The sequence below is a fragment of the Eublepharis macularius genome, chromosome 5, assembly GCF_028583425.1.
Source record: "Eublepharis macularius isolate TG4126 chromosome 5, MPM_Emac_v1.0, whole genome shotgun sequence".
Classification (NCBI taxonomy): Eukaryota; Metazoa; Chordata; class Lepidosauria; order Squamata; family Eublepharidae; genus Eublepharis; species Eublepharis macularius.
Window position 1 is genome coordinate 136141518 of NC_072794.1, and position 21117 is coordinate 136162634.

Consider the following 21117-nt stretch of genomic DNA (forward strand, 5'->3'; position numbering starts at 1 on the left):
ACAGGATTCCCAATCTATCTTTAATTCCCAGAGACAGGAACATGCAGTCAATACCAGCTGTAGCTTGTACTAGAGATCTGCAGAAGTTGAAGGACTCATGGAGGAAAATAGCAACCCCTCCTCCCTGGCTACTATAGCGAGCTTGGTGTAGGACCGCATAGCCAGAGGGAGTTAGTTGGGACAGGCACGTTACAGAAATCGTGCCCTGATACCACAACATGGATCACTGTAGCTAGACTGGCTGCATCTAGGATCTTGGAAGGGAGATTACTTCTAACTTAAATGCAATTTTTAAAACGCATTTTTCGCTACCGTATCTTTTCGAACAGAAGGGCAGGGGTGTAACAAGACACCTAAGCTTTTGAGTGTATCTCTCAAAGCAAGATCTACCCCATTCTTCACATTCGGCAGCACAACGTATCAGTCTTTTCAGTCAGTATCACCTCGGTTTTATCTGTATCCAGGTTCAACTTGTTCTCCATTGCCCATATGACTATAGCTACCAGACACTAACCCTGGGCTGGGACAGCAGCTTCTGGGGCTTATTTCAAGAGATAAAATTGTGCGATATTAGCATACTGATGACATCCCATTCCAAATTTTTGGACTATCTCATAATGTTGAAAAGCTTGGGAGATGATACAGAACCTTGTGAGGCCTTAGAGACCAAATCCTGCACTAAATCCCAGCTGTGAAGACCCCGTCAACAACCTTCTGTACTCAGTAAGATTGTTTTTGAGAAGGATTGACTAGAACCATACCCAGTATTCCAAGGTAGCCACACAGCGATTGATTACATAATGCCTGTGAGCCTCTGGTGAACTATTCAAAGTTCTTTGAAGGATGAATGGAGTGTAAATACACACCATCATACATTTCAGAACTAGATATGTTGCTAAAGCAGGACAGCAAGCTTTTGAGCTACGCAGAAGAGGCCAGAAAGAAATCAAAGTAGAAATCTGAAGTGGGCAAAAGTACTCGACCAATGCACGCTGTACATTGTAATTCATGATGGATACTGCCCTGTACTCATCAACACACTCCCCCAATGTGTCCTCCTTTTTGTAGTTTTTCACAGCTGAGCTGGGAAACAGGTTGAAAATGTCTGCAGCCAAGGAGAACAGGCTTATGCTTCTTATCTTGATGGGAATATTTTTCTTTTTTCACTACGCCTTATGGAATTTAGTGCATTGAATTCTTCTCTGTTTGGCTTTGCGAGCAACATGCAAAACTTTGTATATCATGACACAAGATACTTATATTCATTCAGATGATGACTGCCACTGAAGGTTAAAACATATCTCAGTAAAGGTAAGGGTAGGTACTCAGCAGGACTGACTGGGTGTGTGTTATGTACTGTCAAGCTGCCTTAGACCTATGGTGACCCTATGAATGAGAGACTTCCAAAATGTCCGATCGTTAACAGACTTGCTCAGATCTTGCAAACTGGAAGCTGTGGCTTCCTTTACTGAGTCAAGCCATCTCATTTTGAGTCTTCCCCTTTAGCTACTGCCTTCAACTTTTCCTAGCTTTATTGACTTTTCCAGAGAGTCTTGTTGTCTTCTTATGATGTTACCAAAGTACAATAGCCTCAGTTTTGTCATTTTAGCTTCTAGGGAGAATTAAGGTTGATGTGATCTAGAACCCACTTATTTGTCTTTTTGACCATCCATGGAGTCTGCAAAACTCCTCCAGCACCACATTTCAAATGAATCCATTTTCTTCATGTCAGTTTTCTTCATTGACCAATTTTCACATCCATACAAAGTAATGGGAATACCATAGTTTGGATTATGTTGACTACCATTCAAGATAATATAACTTGGGAACTGGTGCTATCAAATAGTTCCAGTGGAATTCCAGTAGTTCCCACTAATTGGGATAGCCATTATAAAGTTATTACATTATTGAATAATAGCCAGCCGTTAAATGAGAAATGTCCCTTACGACACAAAAATTCTACAAACCAGTTTGAGGACGGTTATTTGGTTTCCTTTATCCTAGAGTTAATGTTTCTAGAAAACTTTATTCTTAAGTACTCACACAATAGACTAAAACTGGTGCAACAACCGTTTTTTCTTCCCAGGGAATCAGAGGAACTCTAGTTCTGTTGGGAGGGCAGGTAGTGAACTGTAACAGAATTCTCAGAACTTCACCACATTACAACACCATTTATTATCGGAATTTGCCAACTCTAGTTGGTCAGCGTGTATTGAAGGTAAAATAAGTGCTTTGAACTTATCTATAGAATCTTTATCCCTGTTATCTGAATCTGAGGCCTTCTCAAAAATAAAATAGAGTCTTTTGCGATTAGAGTTACAAACTCTCTATAGTTCTGCTAATAGAACTTGTTCTCCCCTAAACTTGGGGATTGTCCCTAATGTAAGCTTCCCAGCAGTATACCTTTACCAACTCCTGGCTCCCAATTTAAGTAGAGCCTTTTCTCTGGCCAGATTTAATGTTCTTCCTTCAGCCATTTTATCTGGCAGATTCCATGGGATTCCTTATTATAGCAGGTGTTGTCCTTGTTTGATGGACTGTGTTGAAACTGTTTCCCATGTTCTTCTCCAGTGCCCTTTTTATCTGGCGCCACGCCGGGATCTGCTACATCCTATATTAGCCCAACTTTCAGAGTTTTCTGATGATTTTAAAGTTCAGTTCCTGCTTGACAACCCAGATGGGGAAATAACTGAAATAGTAGCTAAGTTTCTCTACAGTGCCATGGCTATACGCCCTGACAAGTAATATTCTGTACTGGTTTTGCTGCACTGTTGCCCTGTTCCTATCTGTAATTGTAATCTCATTTTGTATGGAGTCTCTGTATTTAAAAATTTTATATTTTATATATGCCAATAAAGGCTTGCTTGACTGACTGACAACACCCAGAATTCTTGAGAGAGGGAGCCATGGCACCTTATGCTGGTGTTGACTGTATGTTCCTTATTTTCTTGGACCTTTTCTGTCCAGAATGGTTCCATTACATGTGCTTACATTTTTGCATAGCAGTGGTGGAAAGTTCCATACAGTCACAGCCAACTTATGGTGACTCCTGCTGAGGTTTTCAAGGCAAGAGACTAACAGAGGTCTGCTTCCTTCCCCCTGTATGCTGATGAGCAGGAATCTGGAACTGACCCCATCCTGGGACAGTTATTATCTGTTTGTTGATTTTATGATGAACTGTTGTTTTATGAATTGTTTTTAATATTTGTATTGTATTTTTATAACTGTTGTACCTTGCCCTGAGCCCGCTTGCGGGAAGGGTGGGTTAGAAATGTAATCAATCAATCAATCAATCAATCAATCAATCAATCAATCAATCAATCAATCAATCCATAATAATAATAATAATAATAATAATAATAATAATAATAATAATAATAATAATAATAATAATAAAGGTAGTTTCCCATTGACTGTCTCTGCATAGCAACCCTGGTCTTCCTTGGAAGTTCTCCGATCCAATTACTAGCCATGGCCAACCCCGCTTAGCTTCCAAGATATGATAGGATCGGGTTTGCCTGGAGCATCCTGTGCCTTAAAACTGGAATTGTGACTTTGTTGTTAAAAAGGATGTGTGTGTACATGTGTATGCAGATCTGTGATTTTAAATTGCAGTTCTTTGCATGTCTAAAGTAGGCGGTTAAATTTTCAGAAAGAAACTGGACTGTTAAACATGGATAGATTAAATGATGGGGGAGGGGGAACAGAGATGCACGTCTGAGGCTCAGACAAATGCAGTCTCACATCTATTGGCATTCACATATAAAAGTGAGCAAATGCACACTATATTATTTAGCCATATCCACTTATCTTTGTTCACTGCCTTCTTCCTTGTCACTCTAACGCTCTGCAGAGCACAGAATACTTCATTCACCCTGCTGGCCAAGTTACCATTGGTTTACATTTACCTCAAGCTGAGGCCATGGCCATTGCTGCCCAGCTTTATGATGAGGGAAACCAGTAGTATATTCTGAGCTGCAGGGAATTTCAAAGAAACTTGGTGCTGGGAGCAAGATGAGCATACTTCTCGCACTGGGGAACCCTAAATAATTAAACTACAGCAGCAGGGGCCCTAATTGAGCTGGGTCCCTACTCTGTGGTGTATTTAGCATAACAGTTAATGAAGCTCTCTTGTTAAGGAAGGAAATGGCTGCCGCACTATAATATTCCACTATGATAGTAGAAAAAAGGCGAGGAAGGAAACCGATCTGACAGGCATATCTTTCAGTGGCCTACGCATGAAGGATCAATAAAGCATAACGATCAGGATCAGAAGCAATAATTAAGCAAGAGATAATTAATTTACAAGACAACTGAAAAAGTGAAGAAAAAAGTGCCTTACAAGCCTCTGGCATCACCTGCTAATAAATCTGTGATGTCCAGTTGAAAACCAGTTGCTGGTGCAAGTAACCACTATACCAAAAAAACAAACAAAAACTTGCAACTGCAGTTTGGTGGAGCAGGAGCTTGGGTTGCAAACTTTTATTTACCAAAACTCTCTTACAGGGATTGCTTCTGGGCATGTGCAGAGTGCTTTTAAATGAAGTGAATATTCCTTTATCTATCTGGAGACTGTCCAAGCGTGCTATAGAATCTGGCATCTGACAATGTTGTTTGCCTGCCTGAGATGAGAGACCAGCCACTAAAATGGAAGCAGTTTGCCGGGCTGCGGGGCTGGGGCTGGGCTGTATAGGTGGTTGTTGGTGGTGGTTGGTAGACCAACACACAGACATGTAGTTTTATAAAACATCCTGTGCAAATCAGTATCACCTAGTTCCACATGGCTCTTACTTCAAGGTACATGTATTCATATTCACATCTCAAAACATTCACAATTAGATGCATGCTGTATAGTATAAATGCAGCAGCTACACCATGAGGTATAGACGGGGGCAGCTCAAGAATTCACTTTGCCAGTAAAAAGGTTAGTTGGATCTCCCCCCTCCCCTGATTTTGCATCCTCCAGTTCTAGAAAATGGTCAAGAAGGTAAATGTTTGCTTCAGGTAGCAACATTGGCAGGTAGAAAAAGGGAAGAGGGAGTTGTCAAACTACATACTGTATTCCACTTGGCCACCTGAAAGCGAGTGACCCAAGGTCACCCAGCTGGCTTCAAGTGGAGGAGTGGGGAATCAAACCTGGCTCTCCAGATTAGAGTCCCACACGCTTAACCACTATACCAAACTGGCTTCTTTGGCAGTAAGATTTTTCTCCTTCTCTTCCCTGCAGATACTATTGCTGGACCAAGCTTCCAAGTAGCAGCCAAACAGTTGAGCTAACACTGCAATCCTAAGCAAAGTTATACCCTTTTATGTCTATTGAAGTCAATGAAAGATGTAACTGTGCTTAGAATTGTACTGTAAATGGGATAATTTTATTGCTTCTGATTGGCTATCTTGGAAGAAACATTAATTAAAGCAGGCAGGGGGGCCATTTGGCCAGGCTGTAAGCACACCAGGGTAACAGGGGTACCAGTCACACCATGGGCATGTTCTTGCTGATTCAGTTATCAGGGCAGCAGGGATTGTCTGGCACCCCCTCCTTCTGCTGAGAGGACCTGAGCAATCAAAAGCTCCAAATGAGAAAAAAACACTGTTTTGATAACATCTCACTTCTGTTTAATCTCCGCCTGGGAGAGTTCATAAATAACAAGTGCTGGCTGGGAGTTCTCATTGGTTCAAGCGGTCACAGCTTTAGTTGGTCCCATCAATGTTATCTCATCCCCAGAGGACAACAAGGAACCGAGGCTTACTAATCAACCAGCACTTCTGCGTCACTTGAGCCCTAAAGTGAATACCTGCTGCCCCACTCTTTGCGAGACTTGTATGAAATGTTTTGCACTTGTTTGACAGAGTAATTGCATCTGACACTTCTGGTTGCGGTAAAGCTTCCAGGCTTTTTATTCATTTCTCACATCCCTCCCTAACCTAGGATGAAGAACACTCCCCAGCCAGGGGAAGAAAGAGCTCAGTTTCCTTCTGCCAAAACAAGGAGCTCCTGGGTGGCTGAGAGCCAAAGTAGATGAGACAAATTACACGAGGTCATTCGAGTGTCTAGAATCATGTCTGTTCCTATCTGTCTGTATCCATTATACCCCTGATGAACACGTGTCCTGTAGCCCTAGTCCGTGCACATGTCGAGTAACTGGTGTGGTTCCGGTTGCGAGTATCCATAGTCATAATCAGCGAGTCGCCATTGCAGAGCATTGATTTTGAGCAGCTTCCATTTCCCGGCTTACACTCAAACTGTTAGATCCGGCTTACACTCAAACTGTTTTGATTTTAATCTGGCAAGTTTTAAATCTTCCCATTTTCTAGTTGATGCCGCTGCCTCCCTACTCCTCCTTCCTGCACCCTCCTTCCCTCTTAACTTCCTCCTCCTCTTCATGCAGTCTTCAATTGGAACAAGAAGGAGGTGAAAAGAAAGATTGTGGCAACACAATTAAGCATCTGAGCAAGCCACCTTCAATCTCCATTATTCCCTGTGGAGAAAACTAGAGGAGCTATCTAGGGGGATAGGGGGTGGAATTTTGCAAGCAGAATCCTCCAAATTTGCAGGGGAGCTAGTCCTATCTGTCCCCTAAAGACCCCCCAAGTTTCAGGGAGAATCAACCCTGGGAAAGGCATTATCCATGGTTTCCCCAAGTTCCTGTCAGTGTTTCTTCACAGTAGGAAAAAATGGGGTGGCTGAAGGCATCTTCTTTGGGAGACTCTAAAATTACCTTCCCAAGGTCCAAAATCTACCAAATTTGCAGGAGACCTACTCCTTACTGTCCTCTAAAGATCCTCCCAAGTTTCAGGGAGATTGAACCCTGGGAAAGGCATGATTGATGGGTTTCCCCAGTTCCTGTTATTTTCTCTTCACAATAGTAAAAACTGGGGTGGCTGAGGGCACCATCTTGAGGGGGCCCTTAAATGGCTCCCCAAGTTCCAATCTCCCTGAAACTTGGGGGGTCTTTTAAGGACAGTTAGCAGTTGGTCCCTTGAAAATTTTGTAGATTTATTTTGCAAAATGCCACCCCCATCCCCTGGATAGACCCCATAGTTTTCCCCATAGATAATAAGGGAGATCCGAGGTGGCTGAGGACAAACAGGCAGGAAAGAGTTGATTCTGGCTAACAACAAGAAATGCTGACATGGCTTCTGATGTGGGGATTGCCCACCCCCCTTTGTATAGATGCCCCCCCTTCCTGACAGGCTGAGCTGCAAGATCTCAGCAGAGGTGTGGAACCCTTGTTTTCAGCCCCCTCAGGAAACCCGGCAGGTCCCCCCCCCCCCCCGATACATCCAATTGAGTAAAAAAGTCTCCCTCTCAGAAAAGCTGTAGAGGAAAGTTTGAGCATATGTGAAGAGCAGGTGCATTGGGATACCGTCTCTCATCTGGGAGGAATGGGGAAGAAACACATGCCAATCCAAGTATAGGATCAAGTGCGGTGTAGCTGCATTGTGCGAGTGAACAGGAAAGCAAGGGGGAAACACTTGTAAGTGCATTCACATGTCATACATGTGTAATTCGTCTCGTATAGTTTGGCTCTGAGTCTAAGGTGGCTCTCAGTACATCTTTGGTGGACTCTCCTGTCCATTGGTTCCCCACAAAAGGATCTTTTCATGCAACAGACACCCATAAGACAAAGAAAAAAAGGGGAAGAAAAACCTCTGAAAAAACAAACATGTTTTTTCATAATAAATTTATTATTTTTTTAAAAAAAACATGTGAGGTACTCAGTCCCAGAGGTCACAAAAGAAGGGAAAAAATCACAACCTTTGTGGGGTTTTTTTGTGGTTTAGTACTGACCATCCTTTAGATAAGGCAGGCAGACAGACAAGACAGGCAGGCAGGCAGATAATACTGCAAGACTAGGTTTGCTAAATATCCCTGAGGATTGTTCCTTTCCCTGAAACATCACAATTAAAACTGAAAAAATGGAGCCCCAGCATTTCACTCTCTAGAGCGTTGCCTCATTCAGCTGCCGTTATCTGAGGGCTGTGCATAGGAACAGTCTGTTCCATATACTCTAGAGATTGTTTCCAGGCCTGACCAGCAGCAGACCAGGGTGACAGCATCCTTCAGGCACGCTGCATTTCCATTCATTTGTTCCATTTCTGTAGCTGGAAATGCATGGTGAATGATTATAAGGGTACACTGGGGCTATGGTAAGGCAACTTGAACCAGAAGAAAAACAAGATATAAACCAAGTATGATTAATTTAAGGGTCAAGTTTCCAAGTGCTCATATTAGGGTTGCCAATTCCAGCTTGGGAAATTCCTGGAGATTTGAGGGTGGAGCCTGGGGAGGGGATTTCAGTTCTGGGTACAAAACTCTCAGTGCATATCTGATATATAGTCTATGAATTGGTCCTCAGTCAGTGGACACCCTCTTTAGTGGGGGAGCACTCAAGTACACGAGCCTCTCCACATGTAGTCTGAAGTGGTATAGTACCCTAGACACAGATTTACTACTTCAGAGCCAAATAGGGTTGTCAGGCCACAGCCAGCAATACCTGGAAGCGATAAAGGGGCAGGGCCTGGTGCACTGATGTCATGCTGGTACACTGTTGTAACTTCTGGTAAAAACTGGAAATAACACCACATCGTGGGACTCTCTAGGTTTTATAAAACTCTTTGATAAAACCATAGAGTTTTTGAAAATCCTAGTGCATCCAAGAGGACACTTCCAAGTTTTATCAGAAGTGATATCAGTATGCTGGTGTGATGTTGGCTATGCCCCAATTCTTTCCACCTCATCTCCTTCCATCAACATTTCAGGTGCGGGTGGGCAAAGGAAAGGTTTGCTAGGAGGGCTCCCATTATAGCCTAGCAAGCCTAAGCTTAGAGCCAAGTGAGACGTGATAGTGGGATTTCTCTCCAATATTTTAAAAAGCAGCCCTAATTCAGATCATGGTTTCCACAATCCAAACCCATCTGTGTAGGCTGTTACTAACCATACAGTGGGAAAGAAGGCATTTTGACAAGGATTTTTTCTCCTTTCTGGCTGCTAATAGCATAGGGAAGATAAGTTTTAACTGGTGAAGTCAAGTTGCCAGGTCCCCCTGAAAGCAAACCAGGGGGTGGTGGGGACTTTGAGCATACATGCACCCATCGTGTCAGCAAATTATGTCATTTCCAGTGCAATGCAGAAACGATGGGTTGCATTGCACATCCAGGTTATGCCAGAAACAATGTCATATGCCACTACTAGCCTGCTTCTCCTGTTTCTAGGTGCTTTTCTCCCCTGCTGGCCAAATGAGTGATGGTAGAGTGAGGCAGCTGGGTGAGGGACCCTACATGAAGTCCGTCCCCCCACCAAATCAGGGCCCGGTGCTGCTTCTCTTTTCCTTTAAAAGTACTCAGAAGGAAACAATATGTGATGGAACAGCCACATTTGACCACTTCAAGTATTCAGCAGTGGATGCAAGCTCTGATTTTTACATCAGAAGGGGAATGCTGGAGAGGGGAGCTGAACCCTTTCCCCTCTCCCTCCATACCTCCCTGCAGCAGATTACTTTGAGAACCTTCCTCTCAGCCCTGGATCTCTTTCAGTTATGGCTACTGCCTTTTTCTGGCTCCCAGTTCAAAATGGCTTCTAGATATAACCTGCTTTTAAGTTTAGTGATAGTTGAATTCAGGGCTTTTTTTTCTGGGAAAAGAGGTGGCGGAACTCAGTGGGTTGCCCTCGGAGAAAATGGTCACATGGCCGCTGGCCCCGCCCCCTGATCTCCAGACAGATGGGAGTTTAGATTGCCTTCTGCGCCGCTGAGCCATGTGACCATTTTCAAGAGGTTCCAGAACTCCGTTCCACCACGTTCCTGCTGAAAAAAAGCCCTGGTTGAATTAGGGTTTGAAGGTCTAAATTCCATATGATCTATTACTGGATCCCCCACTTGTGTAATTTTGTTGCAAACAACAGCCATTGGGCAGTCATTAGGTGGGCAACCTTCTAAGGTTGCCAGCTCTAGGTTGAGAAATTCCTGGAGATTTGAGGATGGAACCTGGGGAGGGCAGAATTTGGAGAGGGAGCACTGCAGGTATGTGATGCCATAGAGGCCATCATCTGTAGCTGTCAATTTCTCCAGGGAAGCTGATACCTGTAGTCTGGAGATCAGTTTTAATTCCAGGAGAACTCCAGCTCCCACCTGGAGGGTGGCACTCCTCTCTGAATGTTTTCCCTAATTGAACCTTCCCCCCACTACTTTAAGCTCTGGTTGTAAAAAAAAGAGAGAGAGATTGATCGATCTGTATTATGACGGCCTTTAATCCCCTCTTGAGGCTGAATGCTGCTGGGAGGGTTATTTGTGACTTGGAAAATGATGCAGGGCCTTGACCCTGATCTATATCAACCCATCCCACAAAACTGCTTTTTGTAGCTAAATTACATGTTGAAGAATCTATCACAGTTCCTCAGCCTCACATAGGGATTGGCCTTAAATTCCAGTTTATGTTTTCAGTTTATGTTTCATAACTAACTCTCAGTTGCAAAAACTGACAAATGGTGGTGGTGTGTGTATTGTCGAAGGCTTTCACGGCCGGAGAACGATGGTTGTTGTGGGTTTTCCGGGCTGTATTGCCGTGGTCTTAGCATTGTAGTTCCTAAGGAACTACAACACAACAACCATCGTGGTGGTGTGTGCCTTTTAAATTTCTATTTTTCATCCTTTTGTGGGGCAAAACTGGAAAACCCATCCACTGCTTATCCACCCAAAAGTAAAATCAGCAGTCAAAAGACAAAGCATAAAAATAAAACAAATCTCAGAATTCAAAACATCTGTTGTTGGCTTTTGATTTCTAGCTCATAATTTTGGAAGTCTGGAAACCTATGCACCCTTGACCTCTGTCATGGCTGAGCTGTGAGCCTCAGTCTTGGCAGTGCCCCGCCTATTCATTTCTAGTGTTAATTGCTAATCCTGAAATGCACAACTGAGGGACTGTTTTCATGTCACTGGTTTCTAGCTGACTGCTCAGGGCACAGGAATCCCTTGGGAGGCAGGGAGATGTCATTTCAGTCACTGTGCTACATTTCCAGCTGCTATGGTGCTACATTTCTGTGCTACATTTCCAGCTGCTATGGTGGGGTGTGTGTGTGGCGCTAGCTGGGAATCCAAAAGCAATGAAATGTAAGAGCAGACACGATGTGTCTATTCAGTTTCTGCTCATGACCTTCAGAGTGGAGAATAGTCAACTGGAGAGACATATCCCTTTCTTTGCACCCATTTTATCTTGGATCACAATATCTTATCTTGCCAGGATGTTTCTCATCATTGTTGCTTCATGGTTTAACTACTAGGCAATTGTACAGATTTCTACCTGAATTCCAGAACAATACACTTCTAATATAATGATCTTCCCTTCAAAATTATTTGGTAATTCATGTGGTACAGAATTCTGGGACTGTTCCATTTCGGATTGTAGGTGGTGGTGGAAAATCACTTTGGGCAATTTCTCCTAAAAACAAACAAAACTTCTAAATTCTGAAGGCTGTGTTACCCCCCCCCCAAGTGCTACACAGCACGTCTCAACTGCATATAAAACAGAGCTTTACCCCTTACCAATTCCATGTCTCCACTTGATAAAATAGAGAATTTTTTTTGCAGCAAGGCATTTCCTATTCATCCTCAGTTCATAGGAATTCCATGGTAGTACAATGAGAGAATATCAAATAGATCATGCAAAGGGTGGAAATGTGGTTCAGGAGAACCAGGGGATAAACTCTGAGGTTTTTTCATGCCACCATAGAAAGTAGCAATGTATATCTCAGTACAAAAGCTAAGATTCTCATGTGTCCAATGTCTGAAAATTTTTGCAAGTATCAGTATTGTAAAAACCTGGCAAGTCAACACTGTTGTGGGCTTGGGAGACATATTGTAATGATCAAACTGTATCTATAAGCAAAGATACCAGCTCCAAGCAAAATGAAGTGAAGACTAACTGTCCAATATCTAGTGAGCAAGGATTCCTTCAATGTGTCTGCTCAGCCTGATGAAATGTGAAGGATTTTTTAAATTGAAAGACAGGGACAAGGCTTTAGTTGACTTGCCTGGGGAAGAGCACCTTCTATCCTCCTTGTGTGAGTTAGAAAAAAGAAGGAGCTTAGAAAAGTTGTTTGGTGTTGGATTTTGAAATCCTGTAATGATGCTACTTGGTGTCGGGGCTGGTAGCAAGCTGGCAGGCAGGAAGAACAGTAGTATTTTAGATAGTATGTGAGCAGCTCAACCTTCAAGATGCTCATATTAAAGGGCTATGACAAAATGAGCCTACTACTGACGTCTCAAGTTATGTGACTCTATTGGGCTGAGAGCTACAGCACACTCTTTGCTTGCAAGGTGACCAAGCAGTATAGCAAATATGGCAACCGGGCCCTGCTGTTGAAATCCCTGGGAACTCACATATAGACAGTGCTCTTATTTGCTCCCCTATAGCTCTTTTTCAATTTGTCCATTACAAAACAGACAGACTTCCACAAAGATGCTCTGCATCCCTTTCAAATGAAAGTTGGCCTACAAAGAATTAATTAAATTTCCATACCATCTCGGGTTCATACTCCTGCTCATCCTCCAATGTGATTTATGCCATTATATGTCAGCAATGCCCCTCCACTCTCTATATTGGACAAACTGGCCAGTCCCCTTGACAAAGAATTAATGGACATAAGTCTGACCTCAGAAACCAAAACATTCAAAAACCAGTGGGGGGACATTTTAACCTTCCAGGACATTCAGTTGCTGACCTAAAAGTAGCAGTTATCCCACAGAGGAATTTCAAAGGGAGATTAGAGAGACTAATGAATTGCAACTGATAACGAAGCTCAAAACAATGCATCCACCTGGACTGAACTGAGACCTAGATTTCCTGTCTCATTACCAATTCTGATTACTCCACACCCACTATCCCTCTGCATAACCCACCCTATTCAATCACACCATTGTCCATTCACCAGCTATTATCATTCAGCTTCTGTAATCACTCCACTTTCCAAGATATAAGGACAGATGGACTCACATTCTAGCTGTATCTGAAGAAGTGAGCTGTGAGCCTACCACAAATTTTGTTAGTCTTATAGGTGCTACTGGACTCTCTTCTACGACTACAGACAGACTAACATGGCTACCCATCTTGATTAAATTTCCTATTGACATCTCGCTAGATGTGCAGGTTTTAAAAGAACTGGGTCTGGACCCATCTCAGGTTTCTGCAGCCATACAGCAGTTAAAAAGTAAATGGCTGTTAAAAAATAATGGCGAGCCCAAGCGGCCTGAGAATGCTTCCGCAGGGGAAGGAGGAGCTCCTCCCTCCTCCCTCAAGCCATTTTCCCATGTCACAATAGCACGGGGTGAGCCCTCCCCCATTTTTACTGCTCTACATGCACAGACTACTCCACGTGGAGCATAAAAAAGGGGGGGACCCTCCTGCCCCTGGTATTATGACAGGGAAATGGCTTGAGGGGGAGGGAGGAGCCCCTCCTGCTCCCCCTGTGGAGGCTTTCTGAGGCTGTTTGGGTACTCCTTTAATTTTAACAGCTATTCCCCAAAGTTGCTGTGTAGCTGCAGGCAGGGCCGGTGCTTCCATTGAGACAGAGCCAGCCCCTGGCTTGGGCACTGACCTCTGAAGGAGGTGCCATGCTGGCCCCCCAACGACCGGCATTCCCTACAGTGTGCGCGCTCCCGTGCTGTGCTGGAATGCAGGCGGGGAGTCTGCCACAAGCTTCTCTAAAAGTCCAGAGTTCAACCAAGCCGACAGGGGAACAAGCAGAGAGCGTAGTCCAGGGAGCCGAATTCAAAGGTCAGAGCCAAGAGAGCAGTCAGAGCAGAGCTGGGTCGCAGTAGAGCCAGGCAGGTCTGTGCGCAGGTGCTTCTGCAATGAGGGAAAGGGCGTCCTGGCTTAAGAGCAATTACCTCCAGGGCAGTGCTGCATCCTGCTAAGACTCAAGGTCACTACACCGCTGTTTGAGCGCCTGAAGCCTTGCACTTCGTCTCCTCTCCTGTGCAGCAAGACGCTGCCGCACCCTACGCTGCCGATCAGATTCAGGGGAGCTGGGTGGGGATGTTGCCCTAGTCTCAACTGCTGGTGCAGGTAGGGGAACAGCCTCTGTCTCTGAGTCTGCCCTGGATTCCTCAGCCTGCTCTGGCGAGGGTTCCTGCTGTTCCACTCCCTGCTGGTCTTCCAAGCGGCTGACTCTGGAGGGGCTTGGAATACTCTCTCTCCCCCTGAGGTCTCATCCTGAGGTCTCATCCTGGAATACTCTCATCCCCCCCCCTGAGGTCTTCATCCTCTGAGGACTCAGAGCCCACAACATGTGCGCTCGTGCAGGAATTCTCCTCTCTTGGTGCAAGGTATTGCTTCTGGAGTGCAGAAGGGCAGCCCTGTCTTCCCGCTCAGCCAGAGCCTGAGGATCTTTGAGTTCAGCCCCACCAGCAGGGACATTTCTCTCTCTGCCCTTTCCCCCCTCCTCTGCTCTCTCTCTCTCTCTCTGTGTCTCTCAATTTAAGCCTTCAGTGAAGCTTCTGCGAGCAAGAGACACTCTAGCTGGCTGGGGAGCAGCAAGCTCCCGTCTGACCTTTTGTCCCCCTTGCCCTTGGGTGGGGGAGAAGGATGAGAATGGAAACTACAATCCTGGAAGCTCAAATTAAATATATACCGCTGGTTAGGAAAGGCACAAATAGGTTTAGGAAAAGGCCAGCATGGTTAACAAGCAATGTAATAGAAGCTGTAAAAGGTAAAAAGGATTCTTTTAGGCAGTGGAAAACTAGTCGGAGTGAGGTTGATAAAAAGGAGCATAAGCTGTGGCAAAGAAAGTGCAAGTCTGTGATCAGACAGGCAAAAAGGGAATATGAGGAGCATATTGCAAAGAACATAAAGAAAAACAATAAACAATTCTTTAAATATATTAGAAGTAGGAAACCAGCTAGGGAGGCAGTGGGGCCCTTGGATGACCAAGGCATAAAAGGATTACTAAAGGGTGATAGGGAAATGGCCGAGAAGCTGAATGCGTTCTTTGCTTCTGTCTTCACTGTGGAAGATAAGAAGTGCATGCCCACTCCGGAAGCACTGACTTTGGGAGGGGTTTTGAAAGACCTGAGTCACATTGAGGTGACGAGAGAGGAGGTTATGCGACTGCTAGATAATTTAAAAACTGATAAATCACCGGGCCCAGATGGCATACATCCAAGAGTTCTGAAAGAACTCAAGTGTGAACTTGTAGATCTCCTCACAAAAATATGTAATCTGTCATTAAACTCTGCATCTGTTCCTGAGGACTGGAAGGTAGCTAATGTTGTCCCCATCTTTAAAAAAGGTTCCAGGGGAGATCCGGGAAATTACAGGCCAGTCAGCCTGACGTCAATACCGGGTAAGTTGGTGGAAACTATTATCAAAAATAAAATTAGTGGGCACATTGATGACCAAAAGCTGATGAGGAAAACTCAGCATGGGTTCTGTAAGGGAAGATCTTGTCTCACCAATCTGTTAGAGTTCTTTGAGGGAGTGAACAAACAAGTGGACAAGGGAGACCCGATAGATATTGTTTATCTTGACTTCCAGAAAGCTTTTGACAAAGTTCCTCATCAAAGGCTCCTAAGTAAGCTCAGTAGCTATGGGATAAAGGGCCAAGTCCTCTTGTGGATCGAAAACTGGCTAATTAATAGGAAACAGAGAGTGAGTATAAACGGGCACTTCTCACAGTGGAGGGTGGTGAGCAGTGGGGTGCCACAGGGGTCGGTATTGGGTCCAATGCTTTTTAACTTGTTTATTAATGATTTGGAATTGGGATTAAGCAGTGAAGTGGCTAAATTTGCAGATGACACGAAATTGTTCAGGGTGGTGAAAGCCAGAGAGGATTGTGAGGCACTCCAAAGGGATCTGTCGAGGCTAGAAGAGTGGGCATCCATGTGGCAAATGAGGTTCAATGTAGCCAAGTGCAAAGTAATGCACATTGGAACCAAAAATCCAAAATATAAATACAAGTTGATGGGGTCTGAACTGGCGGAGACTGACCAAGAGAGAGATCTTGGAGTCATGATAGATAACTCACTAAAAACGTCAGCACAGTGTGCGACTGCCATAAAAAAAGCTAATGCTATGCTAGGGGTTATTAGGAAAGGGATTGAAAACAAATCAGCCGGTATCATAATGCCTCTGTATAAATCGATGGTGAGGCCTCATTTGGAGTACTGTGTACAGTTCTGGTCGCCACACCTTAAAAAAGATATCATAGCACTGGAAAAAGTACAGAGAAGGGCAACTAAAATGATTAAAGGGTTGGAACACTTTCCCTATGAGGAAAGATTGAGGCGCTTGGGGCTCTTTAGCCTGGAGAAAAGACGACTGAGGGGAGACATGATAGAGGTTTACAAGATAATGCACGGGTTAGAGAAGGTAGAGAAAGATGTGTTTTTCTCCCTTTCTCACAATACAAGAACTCGTGGGCACTCTATGAAATTATTGAGCAGTCGGGTTAGAACAGATAGAAGAAAATACTACTTTACACAAAGGGTGATAAACACATGGAATTCGTTGCCACAGGAGGTGGTGGCAGCTACAAGCATTGCCAGCTTCAAGAGGGGACTGGACAAATATATGGAGCAGAGGTCCATCAGTGGCTATTAGCCACAGGAGATAGATGGTATTCTCTTTGTGGGGAGGTGTTGCTCTGTTGTCTTGGTGCTGGAAGGAAGGCAGTGGGAGGGCTTCTGGTGTCCTGGCCTCACTGACAGTCCTTTAGATGGCACTGGATTTCTAGCCACTGTGTGTGACAGAATGTTGGACTGGATGGGCCACTGGCCTGATCCAACATGGCTTTGCTTATGTTCTTATGTTCTTATGAGAGTAGTTCCCGAAAGGGATCTCTGACAAAGGTGATCAATATTTTAAGGCTTGGAGAGAGTCGGAGAGAAAGAGAAGGCTTCAGCTCAGTCCCCCTTCCAAACATCTCTCTCCTCCAAGCAGGCACTGTAAGAGAAGCCCTCCGTCTACTGCCAAGAGTCTCTGGGTTCAGAGAGAGGTGGGCAGAAAGAGAGAGGGAAACTTTTTTACACACACACACAAAAGGAGGTGTGCTCAAAATTTCAATGCAAGTCACTGTTTCTGCTCACAAAGTAGATTTTTGGCTCACAATAAGAAAAACAAAGATTGTTGTTATGCTCACACTTATTAAAAAAATTAAAATTTAAAATTTAAATTAAGAAATAAAAATTAAATTAAAAATGTAAAAAGTTCAAAGTTTTGTGCTTTTCATTTTTCCTACATTTCTTCTGTTTTTTAAAATTGGTTGGGGGGGGGAGGGGAGGCACAAGTAGGTATCTCGCCTCAGGTGCCAGAAACCCTGGCACCGGCCCTGGCTGCAGGGATCTTGAATTGGGTCTGGAGGTACTTCGGGGGTAGTTACTCGCTTGGCCTTGCTTATCAATGGGTTGTTTTGAGGTTAAAGGGGTATGTGGGGAAGGGAGAACCACAAATGTAACCCTAAACTTCTTGGAGGAGGAATGGAGTAAAAATATAATTTAAAAAATTAATACACAATATGAACAGGCTCAGGGCCTCTTGGGAATTTTGGTATCAACGCTCCCTTTTTTAAGCAGAGGTGGCTCATTCCCCTCCCATCAAGCGAAGATCTAAGGAGCTCTGATTGGCTGGCCAATCTCTGGGGCTTGCTTGTTGCAGAATCCCCAGGACTGGATCAGAGTTCTGGAAAGAGACGGAACTTTGTGGTTGATTGCCACGGGAAGCAAAAAGTTTCCTCACAGTTAATCACCACCAAAGCTAGGAACCAACGATCCATGATAACCCTGTTAATAAAAATATTGTGGATATTCTGCCTGTGCTCTTTTATAGGTGTAATAGTTTGGTGTTCAATTGAAAATGGCCTGTTTTCCTTAAATAGGCACCAGCTCTAAACAACAACAAGAACAACAACAATTACATTTTAATTGACAGCGCCCAGAACATTTCCCATACATTTTCTCAGTAATCCTTAGAAGAGCACCATAACCTCCATATTGAAATAGGAATTATAGAAGAAGACCGTGAGATGAAAATTTGATGAAAACCACCTGTTAAAATGTACAGAACTGGAATTTGAACTGGATACCATTTTCATTCACGGTAACTGAACCAAGTTGTAATTAAGGATCTTGGTTTTTTGTTGGGGAAGAGGAGATTCTACTGTTTTTCTCTTTGTGGCTAAAGTGACTACTCCTTAATTTTTCTTTTATTTTATGGTCATAATTTGGTGAGCACATAATTACCAGAATGTTAAAAAAAGAAAATCAATGAGCAGTTGCATTGGCTGCAAGTGGCCTCCCCTGCAAACAAAGACTGACAATTAGGGATCAATTCAACAATGCTCCAGCCCCCTTGAGTGAATAGGAAGTTACTAATTAAGCAAATAAGGCAAGTGGTTATACAGCAGAAAAACAAAAAACACTGCAGCCTTTATAATTCTTTGCCCATCCAGAATGGCATTGCAATCGTCTCTTAATTTTAAACAAAAATTACCATAAATAAGGTCTGTAAAGAAAAAGAAAGAGCACAAAGACAGCAAAAAGAATGCTGGAATGAATATTATGGTTACTTCCACACTAGCCATTCACTATGGAATGGACATTATTTGCTCACTCATGTTTTTATAGTGTGTCCATTCCACAGTGAACGGCTAGTGTGGAAGTGACCATTGCATACACATATTAGTAGTTTAGTCTGTGTTTTCATGCTAATACATCTTGTTTCCCCTTCAAACAACTTGCCTTCAATAAATAAAATATCTTTCCATTTCTGGAGAGAGTGTCATTTCTTATCTTGTGCGTAGAGGCAGGGATGCTCACATAACAAAAACACTGTCTGATTATTTAAAACACATCTTTTGTTTTAAAAAAGTAATTGTGTATTATTAAGGACTCAGAAGAGATTCTATGGGTAACAACTCCTCCAATACGTTTGAGAAAAATGGTTTTAGAGTCCTGTTAAATGTTTGTTCCTGTACGTTCACTCCCTGTAACTTTCTTTAATATAGTTTTGATCACTCAAACTCGCCAATAAAATTACATTGACAGCCAAAGTTTATGAAAGTTTTCTTTCTATTAGAATCATTTCCAGTTGCCACAGGTTCACTGATTTTCATACTGAGGAACAAGGCTTGCCTGAGGAGGCACAGGTACTCATTAGGGAAGGGTGACTGATATTTTCCAGACCAAACTCAGTTTTATGTGTGTGACTGTTAGCCCAGAAGGCAGCACTGGCTTAAACCTGTCCAGTCGCTGTACAGCAATGCTAGGAACCTGTCCATGCAACCAGCATGACTTGATTTCTGCTGCATCTGACGGGAAACAAGGATGATTCTTGCTGTTATAATTCAGACGATGCCCTTCTTACAAAAATGCCTGTTTTACCTGGGGTGGCTTAAGTAGGTTTCCCTCCTCTGCAATCCCAGCTCAAATGTGTGGCTGCTGCTGAAAATGACAACCAAGTGTTTATTTCTTACCCACCTCTGTATTGTAGTGGGAAGGGGGGAATTAAACACATGGTTGTCATTTTCAACAACTGCTGTACATTCAGTATCACATCTCATTATGCTGTTAGGGAGAATTGGCATCCACGTAGTTTGAAAACCCCAGCAGTATGAACAGATACTAAAGGAGACGAGGCTCCTTTATTCTTAAAAGTTGCATTGAAGGGACATTCCTCCAAGTGCACCATTTCTCATCCCATGGCAGCCTTACAACATGACAAACTACCCTGCTAATTGTAAATTTCTTGACCAGACCCATTTCTTATTATGCAAGAATAGGGTAGGATAGTTAAATTGATATACACCTAGAATGAATAACTTCTTTAGTACAAACCTGTTACCTTCCTGCAAACAACAGCCTTGACTACACTGAAAAAGAGTGTCCTTCTACAGAACAAGCGCACAATTATAAGACCCCAGTCATGGCACTGACCTGCAAGTACTGATAGGCTAAATCTTGATGGCAGGACTTGGATTTCAGTAGAGCTCGGTCAATGGTTGCGGAAGCTTTTTGACACATCTCCCGGGCATGGCTGAGGGTGAGTGTAGACCAGGAGCCTCTTTTGATGTAGTTGGACTCACTGTTGATGGGGATGTTGGTGCAAGGGGTGACCTTGAGGTCATTATTGCTCTTGGAGGATTTCAGCATGTGTTCACTAATTGTGTTGTAAGCATGCATGAAGTACCTAGGCTGACTGTGATCAGGTTGCCGGCCAAGGGTCATGAGGCCCATAGGGTTCCGATAGTTGCACGTGTCACTGTCTAGATTGTCATCAGAGCTCCACCATCCTGATATGTTGGATCTGGTCCTGCGCTTGGTTTCTGTAGTTTTTGCCCTGTCCTTACTTTTGCTCCTGCGGTTCTGCTTTGAGTCCTCTGTGCCTTTCTTGCCATTGATGCTACCTTTGGAGGCGCCCTCCAGGGACTGCGACTTAGCAAAAAGCTTTTGGACTGAGTGAACCAAATGCCGGATCCTTCCAGGGCTCTCACTCCGTTGTTTGGCATCAGAGCTTCGCTGGAACTGGAGAGTGCTGAAGCCATCTCTGTGGATGGGAAGTTGTTTCTCAAACTGGTCTAGAAGGTTGGCAGGGAGCCTGTTGATCTTGGTGGCTTGTGCATGGCTTGGAAATGGGTTCTCATCGGGCACCTCAAAATGGGAGTTGTAATGGATCCGTGGAAATGTGCTACTGTTGGAAATCTGGTTGTTGAGTGGAAGGAGACAGTCACTATGGAGGGAGTTTGGAGTAGGGAACCGAGGGTCCATGGTGTAGGAATCTGTGGGGCTGAGGAGATAAGGATTTCTGTCCTGGGTGGCATAAAGGGATTCTTGTGGGGAGTCCAGATTATCAGAGAGATGGCGACTTCTGTTATCTCCTAACCCCTTCATGGTACAAATATTTCCTAGAGCATTGCTTCAGGAGGAGGATGGTAAGATTACGTCAATCCAGTTCCTTGGTTACTCTTTCTCCTTTGGGAGATTTTCCTAGAGCCAATAAAGAAAGACAGAAATTAGAGACTGATGGACCAATGCCTTTTTAGGATTTTTCTGTCCAACTGTCTAAAACACACTAATACCACAGACAGAATGAATGAACATTAGAATTCCATGAGAGACTTGGGAACTGGCT

At 43.8% G+C, this 21117-nt stretch overlaps 1 protein-coding gene across 4 annotated transcripts in view; it reads right to left on the reverse strand.

The window, feature by feature from the left end:
* Window positions 1-20876, reverse strand: part of DLGAP4 (DLG associated protein 4) — a 117329-nt gene extending 96453 nt beyond the window's left edge. For 2 of the 4 annotated variants that reach the window (XM_054979907.1, XM_054979908.1), the window contains exon 1: window positions 19923-20876. In XM_054979907.1, coding sequence (XP_054835882.1) covers window positions 19923-20876 — 954 coding nt within the window. Of the gene's footprint in view, window positions 1-19918 lie in introns of all 4 variants that reach the window. The other 2 variants (XM_054979910.1, XM_054979909.1) reach the window with 1 other exon arrangement.
* Between the last annotated feature and the right edge of the window lie 241 nt (window positions 20877-21117).